The 13,710-nt window shown below is 26.9% G+C and overlaps 1 protein-coding gene across 1 annotated transcript in view; it reads right to left on the bottom strand.

Moving 5' to 3' along the window:
* The window catches only part of LOC132919685 (discoidin domain-containing receptor 2-like), a 251,170-nt gene that overhangs the window by 74,224 nt on the left and 163,236 nt on the right, over nucleotides 1–13,710 (bottom strand). The window contains exons 5-7 of the mRNA XM_060981460.1: nucleotides 5,286–5,433; nucleotides 2,882–3,022; nucleotides 2,599–2,738 (exon numbers count right to left, since the gene is read on the bottom strand). Coding sequence (XP_060837443.1) covers nucleotides 2,599–2,738; nucleotides 2,882–3,022; nucleotides 5,286–5,433 — 429 coding nt within the window. The remainder of the gene's footprint in view (nucleotides 1–2,598; nucleotides 2,739–2,881; nucleotides 3,023–5,285; nucleotides 5,434–13,710) is intronic.

Here is a 13,710-nt window from a genome sequence, read left to right as displayed (position 1 = left end):
AAACCCACTGTATTTTACATAAGTCATTAATTAATCAAGACAAGTTTAAAAAATACTTGGTTTCTACCTACCCTGCAGGTGTGAATCCAAGAGGGGGCAGTGGGCAAGCGGTGATAGCCTCCCTGTAGACTCTTCTACACTGATGAATTCTAGGATATCTGTTTTCGGCAGCCGATAAAATACGATACGCACATGGTCAACACTCCCTCCCCACGTAAATATATTCTGAATTCGCGTCTGTTATCCTATCTGGATTTCTTGTGACTCACAACATCATAACGTATTTCATGGTCAAAAGTATATATAATACGTATGTTTAACGTATATAGATTACCCTGCTAACTAGAGCGTAACTAGAGGGGTGCTTGGGTGGACTTCAGACCCCCTAGAATTTTTGGGTAAATACTCGTATACGTACCTATTAACATATTAGTGCTAATTATATTTTTATCTATAATGTAAAAATATATAATATTTCATGTAACGAATAATAATTCAAGAGTTAGTTATAAACATAAATAGAAACAATAAATACCTATATATATAATTTAAAAAAAATGTCATAAAATATTTTTAGGACCTCCCCCCCAACTTAACTTAGAGGACTAGTTATTCCTTTGTCCCACAGACTGCAATACTTCGTAATTGTCATTATTTAATGGATATTAGATGCCCATTGGCAATTAAAAACAGATATATCCAATCTAAGGTTGAATGGATATTGTATCATTAATTCAATTTAAAATTGAACATTAAATGTTTTACTAGTATATTATATTCCTTCATATTGATTTTTAATTAATGTTGGATTATAATAAATTATGGGATCAATTATTTATTGCAAATAAAATACTCTATAACCAATATTGCGTAAATATTAACATCGATTTTCAAGGGAATTAAAATATTAAATTTCTAATGAATGGTAAATTATAATATTTAAAATATAACAATAATCCAACGATGTTAAAAAACAAATTATTCATATTTTTACTGTTTTAAAATTAAATATTAAATTTTTAATGATTGCCCAATGATATTTAAATGTTGAAAATATAATAATTTTGTTTTTAAAAGGTTTAATTTTATTAATTGGAAATTAAACATTATTACAGTAAGGACCAATTTAAAATTTAATATTTGTCCAATTAACCATTAGGCTTAATTTAATTTAATTTTTAATATGTTAATTTACAAATTTTAGTTTTAGAGTTATACTATAAACAAGTTTAAAATAACAATCGCCTAGTGAATCTTATTTGTTTTGAAATAAATTACCTATGTAATCCTATTGACCTAAAGTTATGTAATGAAATCTATCAACATCATCAGTCATGGAAAATAACATACAATAATAATGAATGTATAAATATAATTGGCCCTTATAAAACTAAAAATGATGTTAACAATATTGTACTATCGATACAAATACACAGCTAATTAAGCGATAACAATGTCATCTATCTATAGGTACACAATATTATCCTGTATAGGTAAAAGACAGAATTTCAAAAACTACAAATGGTGCAGGCGTTCGTAATTGGAAAATTACTCTGCGAATGGATTTCATATTTTTCTATATCCTTACACATAAATATATCTTTAAATAAACAACATTTATTAATTTTATTAGAGGTCTTAAATGTTTATTAATTGTTTATTTATAACTTAGTTTTCTTTCGAAAATAAAGGTACTATATGAGAATGTATTATCACATTCCCATAATTACGTAATTTTGAACAAAACGTATTTTTAGTGGCCAAATCCAATATCATATTTTTTATTTTGATTGTCTATTTTAGCCACAATGTCGATAAAAAAAACATGTAAAAGAAAATTGTTGGTGTATTATATAATATTATTTCAAAAAGGTAAAATTTGATGTATTGAAAATAAATTATAAAACTTTTACAAACTTATACACTTTAAAAACTAATAAAAACAATATTAATTGTCGAAAGTCATGAAAGCGATATTGTCACTTTTGATCCCAAATTTGAAATTTCAAGTTGATAAGTGACGTTAAATTCGGAATAAAATAAAATGTTCTGTTATTAAATAATCTAAACTAATAAATTTAATTTCGAATCTTATTTAAAACATTTTTTTTCACATACATAATACGCTATAATTATTATATTGTATGATCAAAAACGTAACTATTTATAATTGTAATTGATTAAAGTTTCATATGCGTATATGATATTATGCATATACAGGCTAATATACAACAATTAAAAAATACAATATAGATACTTTTAGTTTATAAAAAAAAAATGATTATAAATTCTAATACTTTAGTTAAGGGATTATACATTTTTTATTAAATTACAAAAATAATAAATGCCTATTAGTACACACAAAAAAAAAAAAAAATTATTAAAAGTAACTTATGCCATTGATAATAGATGTATTACAATTATAAAAGAGTCTAAAATAATAGTTGAACGTGATCTCATAAATTTAACATTAAAAACACATTATATTATACATGAAACATAATTTTGTATCTTATTCATAGAAAAAAAAATTAAAATCGATTTCTACTTTACATTTTGCTCATCAACGTTAACAGATTTAAGTGAAAATAAACTTACTTGTACGCCTTGACGAAAGTCATTGTTGGAGTGCATGTACAAGGCGGTGAAGTTCCTGACGATGTCAAACTCGAAAGTCATTTCTACTGATGACCCATAGCCCATAGTATCGTTTTTCCATCCTACCCATTCGTTGTATTCTGTGGAAAACGATTTTGTTAAATGGTGGGGAAATAAGAACGCTGAAAACAGCATTGAAACCGTTCACCGGTAACGAATAAACATAGTATAAAATACATACATAATATATTATATTCGAATATTGTTATTTTCACCGACTTACTTTTCACGAATGGTTCATCAATTCCGTATCGACCGTCGCAGAGTTGTCCTATACCGCCGACCAATATACCTCCTTCCTCACGACCGTCGTAACCCGTGTCTTTTACATCACCCTGTATTACCGAATAGCTGATTACACCTTCTGTGAAATAACAACACAAATATTCATTATGTTAATTTATCGAATAAATTCGTTTGTAACCATATGTGATATATATATGTGCATTTTTATTATTGTGCATGCAGTCTGTTTATGGTATTTTGTAAAACACATGTCAATTCTTATTGTTGTCGTGGTGAAACCTAACGAGAAGTTGATATCCCAAGCAATTTTTTTTTTATCTCATGTTATACTACATCATGTATAACTAGGTCAACATAGAATTAAATAACAAATTACTTACAGTGAGTACCTAATATTTTTCTGGAAATAAAATTGTATATTCTACTACGTCGTTAACTGTAGTGCAGTTTATTCTCGTCGTCCTTAAGGTGTTCATTATAAATGTTTAGAGTTACTAAATAGTATAAATTCCTAAAATACAAAAACCTGTTATGAATGTGAAATTTAAATTTGAATTCTTGTTATTAAAAATATGACACTCTAGTCTGACTTAAATGCGATATAGTGAATTGCATTATTTAATTACATACAATTGCATTTCTGTCATAATTTCAAAATTAAAATCTCTACAATAAAATATTTAATATACTTATTAATTTAATTTTGTTTTCATTAAATTAAACAAAAAAAACTTTCAGTAATTACTATAATGACTATATAGGTCCATTGCAGCAGTATAATATGATATACCTAAGCATTGACAAATATTATATAAAATTAAATTTAAATTTGTTCAAAAAAAAAAAGATTATATAGGGTTTAAAGTTAAACGGATTTTATAAATTATGTATACTCCATGAGTATCAATGATTTATCAGTCAAAAGTTTCTAACTGTATTTAAATATTTTATAAATAGTTGAACGAGCTTGTAAATAAATTGTTCAAGTTATTTGCTTTGAAGACAAAATAATAAGTGTTGAATAAAATAGTTTAAAAATATTTTGAACTCTATACCTACCTAGTCATGCAACAGTAATAAGTTCATGTTAAATGATAGTTATTTACGCTTCAATACCGGCAAACTGGATAATTCCTACATTTTACACGATAATTGCAGGCAGATATTACAATTTATTTTAGTAATAAGAACCTTGTTGTTGTTGTTGTATTGTTTTTTTTGTTTTTGTAAATAAAATTGTTGACTTTTTTAGTTGGTAAATGTTTACTTTTCCAATAGTAAATAAATATTAGGAATATTATTGGAATAAATAATAGATAGATTAACATATTGGATTTATTTATATTATATAAAACTCAATGACATATACTAAGTCATCACTTATCACTTTTAAATATTTTATTCATTGAAAACAGATTTGTATTATTTTAATATTATATTATTAATATATTTAGTAAAAGTTGTTTTAGTTTTTTTCTCAATATAGATTTAATTATACTTTTAAATTCGCATATATGTGTATTTTATTATAAATTAAGATATATTAATATTAAAAAAATACAATAAATATAAGTGAAATAAAAATTAAAAATTAAATTAAATTTTTTATAGTTGTATTTTAGGTATTATTTAGTAAAGACATTAGTGGTGATATAGTGTACTACCCATGTGCCTGATAAAGAATATTTTTAATTTTTGTTGGAGACGATATCTAAAAAATATGCAATTTTCATTTTAAATTGTGTTTTAATACATTATGTGGTCTCTAATGACATAAAATAACCTATCTCCCTAAAAAAAACTAACCAAATAACATGGGTAAACATGTAATTTTGGTCTTGTAACATATTTAAAAAGTAAAATACAAATATGAACTATATAAAAACTCTGAAAATAATAATACGCATAAATTCACAGTTTTTGATGTAAGTATCGCGTGTGCACAATAATATCATACATAGATATTTAAACGGTCTTGTGTATAATATTATCATTCAGAACATACACTAAATACATCCATAAGATATAATAATTATATAAATATAATATCATGTAATGCTTTGTGTGGGGTTTATTTTTTTAATTTTCACGGAGTTCCAAGTTTTGCTATTTCTATGAATGGAAATGATAATATTTATATACCATGTATTATATAATAGCTAAAGATATTTAAATTATTAATATGAAATATGCATATGCATGATAGAGATATTGTTACGTACATGCAGATACTTGGTGCAGACCGATCGCGAATGGCTGAATCAATTTTAATAGTAATTTACAATAACAAAAAATATCAATGATCCTTTTGGAAAATAAATCGATCCTTTAAATCTATATAGCGAAATAGTTTTATATATTATTCATCAGTATGTTCTTACCGTAATGATAACAACCGATAATCTCAGCTCGAAGGCAAACCATACGTGGCTGTCCGCTGTAAGGCACTAAACGGATTTTCGATGCTATGATTGCTGGCACCAAAGATCGGTCTACTATTGTATTCGTGTCCCTGTTCGCTTGCAAAACCTGTAAATAGAAAAAGGAAACATTAAATATGCATATGTGTAGTTTTATTAAATAAAACAAACGATACAAATTATTTTAATTTTGGATTTAGTATGCGCCGAGTCTTACAACGACCTGTTGGCAAGTCGTTTGTTTAAACTAGAACTGCGGAAAAATCATTGTCGTAAAAAACAGCGTAAGTACATAATATAATAATGTTTAGGTATCATAATATTAAAATTCCAAATATTTCTAACCTAACGCTTTTATTTGTAATTTTTTACATACAACAAGTTTTTTTAAACCCTAATTTACATTAATAAATTATAAACTTATATTATGATCATTGATCATGTATTATGGTTAATACGTATTCATTCCTTCAACTTTTACATAAATCAAATCTCCATTTTATAAAGAAATTTTAATATTACACTATACGTTTATTAAGTCAGTACATAGTAACTGCCCTGATAAATAAAGAATACAAGATATATTATAGGCGTTTTATAGTATTAAGCAGATCATTGAAACGATTGACCCATGATAGAGGAGTATAATATCGGAGAACATACCATTATGCATTTTATATAGTTATAGCAGTCACGCTACAAGAAAATATGAAACAATGGCTATTAGAGCAACCATAGAATATCAACTAAGTGGAAAAATATTAAGAAATAGACCAGTGGATTGAGGAGGCAATGGTTTGACGAGGTAAGTTGAGACTTAATAATACTGGACGTGGAGGAATTGGAAAGACATTGATTATTCAGGATAGCGGAAGATGAAAAGCTGTGGAAATTGCGGCGTAGACTCTAGTAGAGTCATAAATCCTAAAAGAAGAAGATAGATACATTAAGTACCATTAGCGTAATAATTTGCGTGTAAAAATTAATAATATTATTATTGTAATTTAGAAGTTTTGCAGTTATAAACATTTTTAGTGGCTAACATTTGGCACGTATCATACTATGTATATTATGTAATATGGTCTGAAATTAATCGAAGTTTTCACGTGTGAGATGAAATATTGAGTACTAATTGTAGAACACGGCTATTGTTATTGAAATGTACGCAACTTCCCTCTCCATAGCCATTGAAATTATGAGAAGGTCCCTGTAGAATAATAATTAATTCCCCACTATATGTCTCAACAATATTCAATTTTCAAGTATAAAACATAATTTCACGGGCTCGTACTTTTCATCATTTCCAATATGGTTTGCGGCGGCCACATAAAGTACATTCAAATTATCACTCAACGGCAGAAACCAAGTTTTCTCATTAAACGTAATGTTCCTATATAGTGTATACATCACATAACACCACTAAAGAATATAGTATACCCACATAATAATATATACAATATTCATATATATAAAATACAAACATATATAGGTGCATATGTACATACATACATGCATGCATTACTTAAACATAATATGCATAGTACAAATTTAGTTCTTACATACACACAGAGTTGTTTTCAAAATTTATATTATCTGATATTATTTCAAATTCACTGCAAATATCAAAATTGAATAATATTGTCAATCACCGGTCGGCATGCGTTATTGCAACAATTTTTTTTTATAAAATATAATATAATATGTATGCCATACACTCGTATATAATAAAAAAGAGAGTGATTCTCAGATCCATCATAACTATTTAACTAAAAAGCATTAATAACTATAACAAATTAACAACGCATTTGAAATTCAATTTTTAGAGACCAAAGTCTAAATAAAATATTCTGCTTCGTAAAATTATATTTAATTATTAATATATACATAAAAAATAAATAAATAAAAAAAACATAAAAATATAACGTCACAAAATGGTTTTTTTTTTTTAAAAAAATAGACAATTAAGTACTAGTAGGTTTTAAGTATACTCTGACATTAAGTAAGTCACTGGATGGGTTAAATTTGAATTCAATGTTAAAGTCATCATATACCAAAAATTATTTTGTGCGGAAACGTTTAGTATTCGCTACAATATGTTTTGCTATTATTTTTTTCTGATGAACAGTCTTGTCCAAGAACACTACGACTACGGTACACAAAAGTAATAAATATTTATTATATAGGTTTGTATGTACGTAAAGTAAATACTTTTTTATGTAAGTTATATATTATAAGTTTATAAGTTAGAAATGATATAATATGACGACGACGATAAACATGAATTAAAACTAAGAAGCTATATAATAATAGGCCGTTATGCTGACATTACATATGAACTTTAACAATGTTAATCGACATGGAATGGGACTTACTACGATAATTATAGTGGACTGAAATAAAGTGCGATATTGCAGACTACTTCAAAGATCAATCTGTAATTTCTAAAAATCGGTTTAATTTATTATAAAAATATTTTATATTATGTTTCATTGATTATAACACAAATTTAACTAAAACATTTTTCACGTATTAGAATTATCGTAAATATTATTGGTTAGTAGGTATAATCCGTAACGTATATTATATTTTTGTATCTATTAATATCATTTTATTATGACTTATGTTATCATTTTCGACTGCGACGCTATAATAGGTAAAAAAACACTTTTATAATGTATAATTTTTCTGACAATTAAAAAAAAAAAAATTATAACGAATGATTATTAAAGAACCACATTTTATATGACTCAATTTTACGACACTCAACTTTTAAACACTTGACTATGTATTAGCGCCATGAAGACATTATACGGCACTTGGACATCACAAGTATACTGAAGTATATGATATATACGTACCTAATACGTATAATATACATACGACGGATATTATAGTATTATATTTATATACAAAGCGTTAGTGTCATAAGCTTATAGAAATATACAAATGTACCTACGTAGTAATATAAATATATGTTACTGTTCTACATTGAATTTCCATTTGTGCAAGTGTGCAAGACAATGGCAACTTGATAGTATGAACCGTGCAAAATTATAATTATAGTGTTTTATTGATACATGTAGTATACGACAGTTTATAGACGTACCAGTATTCATCAGTGTCAATACAACGACATTTCGCATAAATCATAATAAATATTATCTAAATTATTTAATAATGTAATATTTGGTAATTGGTCATCGGGAGCACATGCTACCTACTCGTTTTACACATCAGCTAATGTGTACATTGCACACTCATGTATACAAACACACGCGCATGCATATTACAATATATTTTATACGTTCGTAATGCTCGCCGTGCAGGTGTGCGATAAACAGTATACTATAATATTTTATCCCGACAGTGTTGTTATTAAAATAATTTTAAACATAATAATTATAATAATAATAATAATGTAATATTTTTATTATTATTTTTTTATTTTAACCTTTTGAAGAATTACAAGAATATACTTTATATTTTAGAAATAACGCGATGAAAAAATTCAAAAAAGCGATCTAAAGAATTCCATGCATGTTTTGACGATGAAACTCGTTTTTATTTCTCGTAAAATACTGAATCTCGCAGTGGAATCGCCTCCCAACTACACTTAACCGTGCATTTAGGGATATGTTAATCGCACATAACAGAAATCGTGCGCCGATTATGAGCACGGCGTATAATGCAAACCGGGTATATACGATATTCGTGAAGTGAAATTATTACGAACGCTCTGTATTGCAACACCATATAATAATATTATATACAAGTATTGTACGAATCGTTAATACCGAATTTTACGTGCAAAGCACGGCAACGAGTCTCGTCCGTAAGTACATAATATATATACCTACAATAATACGCAACGCTATGGCGAGGAACGGTGCAGGTCTTACGTATACAATGCATATAATATGTGTGTAAATATATATACACCGGTGGTATAAAACTTTTGGAAAACTATCGCGTGCACGCAATATATACCTGTATAGTGTATTTATATATATAATTTTATATTGCAGTGCGGGCCGATATATTTTACGATGGGTTTCGCAGCGCGGGTGAGAATAAAAATAAAACCCGCCGTTGCGTGGGGTGCTGGCGATAGGAGGAGAAGTAGGAGGAGGTTTGTGATAAGCTTTTCGACGGGATTAATCGGCGTGACTTAATTAAGTGGCCGTCTTTTACAGTCTACAGGTGCGGGTGAGTAGTTCGGCAAAAGTGCACTCCAAAAGCAAACGCTTCTGAGCAGCCCACCCATTCAGTTACCGATCATTAGGTAAGGTCGGCGGCATGCATTACACGAGACGAGGGATTCGAACATACAGAACTACAATACGGGTTGTATGGTATAAATTATATAGAATACTTATATATGTTTAGTTGCGGTTCGATATGTTATATACCTATGAAATTTGATAATCACCATATCAGAATATACAGAGAATATTCAAATTATATAATAAACTTTACTTATAAGCACGTTGACACTCGGTGTATTGTTTAATATAACATAAGTTCACCTATCTTGTGTATATAATTAATCTTGTTGATATTTTTTTTTATAAAATCAAACATTTATAATAGGTTATAATATATTAAACTTAATTACAAATTTAATTAACCTACTTCATGTAAGCATACGCAACTTATATTGAAAATGGCGAGTTATAATAATTACTACTAAATAATAATAAAATATAAACATACTATTAATAAAAATTTAATTTAAAGATAACAAATAAATAGTTATTTTTAAAAATAATATTTTATATATATAACAATGTTAACGATAAATAAATAAATTGATATAGGTTCAACTACAAAACAATTTTAATATTAACGAACGTCATTATCCAATTCCAAAAATAAATATACCTTTTCCCTCTAAGTATCTTTTTTTTTAATTCAAAAGGCATAGAATTATAAAAGATTAGTCCCAAATAATCCACAAAAGACTAACTAAAATATTTAGTGGCATATTTAACCGTTAAATCACATTTTTTCAATTTTCTTTTATTTCTTAACTCCTTATGATAACTATTTAATTTAAAATTGTTTAACTAAGAAAATAATAACAAGTTTTTATGTAAATATCTTATTGGAAATAAACCAAATTCATAATGATTTTCATTCGTAGATCCCTGTAGAGTAAATGTATTTAAACAAATTTTAACAGTATTATTTTAATTAACTATAAGTGCATTTAATATGCTATCTAAAGGTCATACCAATAAACCATAATATTGAAAATTAGATTGATACAGTGCAAAGTAAACTAATTTCATTATTTGTTTAGGTACCATCATATTTTGATTTTGACTAATTTGTAAGTTATGAAACATAACTTTTCTAGTAATATACCAAATGTTTTATTTAAATATATAATATTTATAGAAATTAGAGACTACTACGACGTTATGTTAATATTATTATTTATTATTTTATAGTCATAGTTGAAAACTGTTAATATTTATCTGATTTATTCCTTTTCAAATATTAATATATATTTTTTACGTTCAGCGTTTTTACATCTATTATATACCGAACATGATTCAATTATTGTGAATATTCCATACGTAAAAGTTATGAATAGTGGTAAATGGTGGTATTTATTACTATTTCGTAAAACTACTGGTACAAAATTAATTTTAATAAAATGTATAAAATATTGTGATATGTAACTGTTGTATAAATTATACAGAATGATTAAAATATATTTATATTTATATATATTATTAACTATATAGCTATATTATATAGCTCAACAACCTGTACATTTCAAATAAACAACCTATATTTAACTTTAATAAAGGTATGATAATCAAGTTTACTTTCATTAAGTTTTTTTTTTTGTTCTCATTACTGATAAATATGGCATCATGAACATCCATCAGTTAAAGTTGAGACGGGCAAATTAAAAAATATCATATTTCAAGTACCATATAGATGTGATCCAACGGTGAATATCGTCGTGATTAACACTTGCATCACTAAATAAATAGTTATATATATATATAATTTTTACTTTACCTCACCTCTTGTATCATGTTTTAAATAAATATACATTTTTAGATGAAGTTAGATGAATACTTAAATCACTTTGTGATTTGTATGTTTTAGTTACTACAATAAAAATGTATAATATTGCATTATGTACATTGATCATACCTATTATAATTTATAATAAACATTATTCTTTTACAACATGATATCTATAGTTTTACAATATACCCTAAACATTTTAATGTTTTTAAACTAATAATATTCAATAAATTATCTTTTTTTATTTAAATAATTTAATACATTTTATTATAATTGAAGTGAATGATAGATAATGTAAATATTAAATGGTTGTATGTTTATATAATTTTTGATATTTAAAGAATAAAAAAGAAACCATATTTCGGTACGTGAAAAAGATTCATAGAATTACAGCCTTTCATTAGTATTATGCCAAAGCCACATAAGATAAATGTAATAATTTTAATTGTGATATTCTCATTTGAAATGTGAAAACGAAAAATGTTTGATTGAAAATGTTCGCCTCCACCGTGCGTTTGCAATTACTTTTATTATACCAACACACTCATACAATATAAATGTATCTAAGTGGAAGGTTGACACAAATTTGATAGAAGAATATTATTCAAGTATCAACTGGTAACATATACACGCTTTTATAAAATAAACGCCACCTCCTGCGCATAACTCTTTAGCCACACTATTCCCTGTCAAACAAAATCACAGGTACACCGAATAATATTATATTATATTCACCTGCATGCGCGTGCAAAAATACACACACAGCCATTCCCTCGTACAAAAGTAACTTTACCACCCGCCCCGCATATCGACCTTAGTCCCGTTGCTAACTTAATATCAATTATTATTTACCTGCGTGCACTTCAAAACTACATAATTTAAACTCCTCGCCATCGTCAGCCCCACTCGAATACTCTACTACCATCCCGCACCACAGCACCGCTGCCAATCGTTCCGAAATTCTCTCATTTACATAAAAAAAAATAACTTTACACAAACAATTAAAGGGTGAATTTCAATTGGATCGGACGGCGGCCCATAATTGTTATTAGATTCTAATTTGCTTATATAATATTGCATAAACAAAGAACCCTCGTGCGGCATAGCTGTTGTAGCACACATGAACGTAAATAACATGTATTATAATAATATATGTACAATATATTATATACTATTATTCACGGATGGGCTGTAGTGCTTTCCTCGATAGAGCTGACCCAACGAAACGAGTGTTTTGCCATCAGCCACTCTGTACCCACACACGTTTGCAATGTTCTATTTGAATAATAATAATTATAATTTTACGTAAATATTATCATTGTTTTCGCACGCCAGAAAGTATGTCACTTGTCACGCATCGTATTATCACAGTCGTCAACCTAACATCTACGTACATAGTGTTTTTTTTATATCGTTCCGTATGAGCGTAACCCCGATATATACGTATATATAGGTATGCCGGACGCAGTGGATGTTCAAATTTTTATCGACATTTTATTTTATTTTTTTATATTATATTTATATATTTTATTATAACAATAACGTATTGTAGTACCTATTAATTGAAATATTGTTTAAAAGCTCTCATCAAAATAATATATGACGTATGTACTTAATGTTTGTACTGTTGTGAAATTATACACACTCTGCACACAATATAAATATATGATATTGTCCGTTCAGTCACTTCGGTCATGTGACATACAATATAACGTGTATTCCTTTATCCATTATAATATTATTCAAATTTACTATTCGTACGTTGGATTCGACTATTGGAGGAGGTTTAGTGCGTAATGACATTAATCGATTACGACGGATACGGTGAACTATACATGTAATCTAATAATCTCTTACGAACAATTAATATCGTTTAATCTCCTAAAACTAACTATCTATCGATGTTTTCACAAATCCGATGTAATATAATATGTATTATGTATATTTTTAACTATTCAATATTAAAACGTTGGCATACACTAGTGCGATGAATTCAGATTTAACACACTTATTACGTAATGCATTATATTAATAAATTATGTAAGATGTAGTTAACCAATAGATACACGTAAATGCTATGTATGAGCATAATTAAAAATAATTGTCATTCACATGTCGACATAATATTCTATCATTCAGAAAGATTGATGATTATACCACTATAGTATATTATAATCTACGATTTCAATACTATACCATGTTTTTTTTTGTATACTAAACAAATAAAAGCAAATTAAGCTGATTTGTGCATAAAAAAAAAAACAGAATATAATTTACATAATAGCAGAATAATGAGAATTAAACCATTTACAACAATAAGGTTGATTATACTTAACTT

The sequence above is a fragment of the Rhopalosiphum padi genome, chromosome 2, assembly GCF_020882245.1.
Source record: "Rhopalosiphum padi isolate XX-2018 chromosome 2, ASM2088224v1, whole genome shotgun sequence".
Lineage (NCBI taxonomy): Eukaryota > Metazoa > Arthropoda > Insecta > Hemiptera > Aphididae > Rhopalosiphum > Rhopalosiphum padi.
Note: the sequence above shows the minus strand (reverse complement) of the source record. Positions and strands in the feature narration are given on the sequence as shown.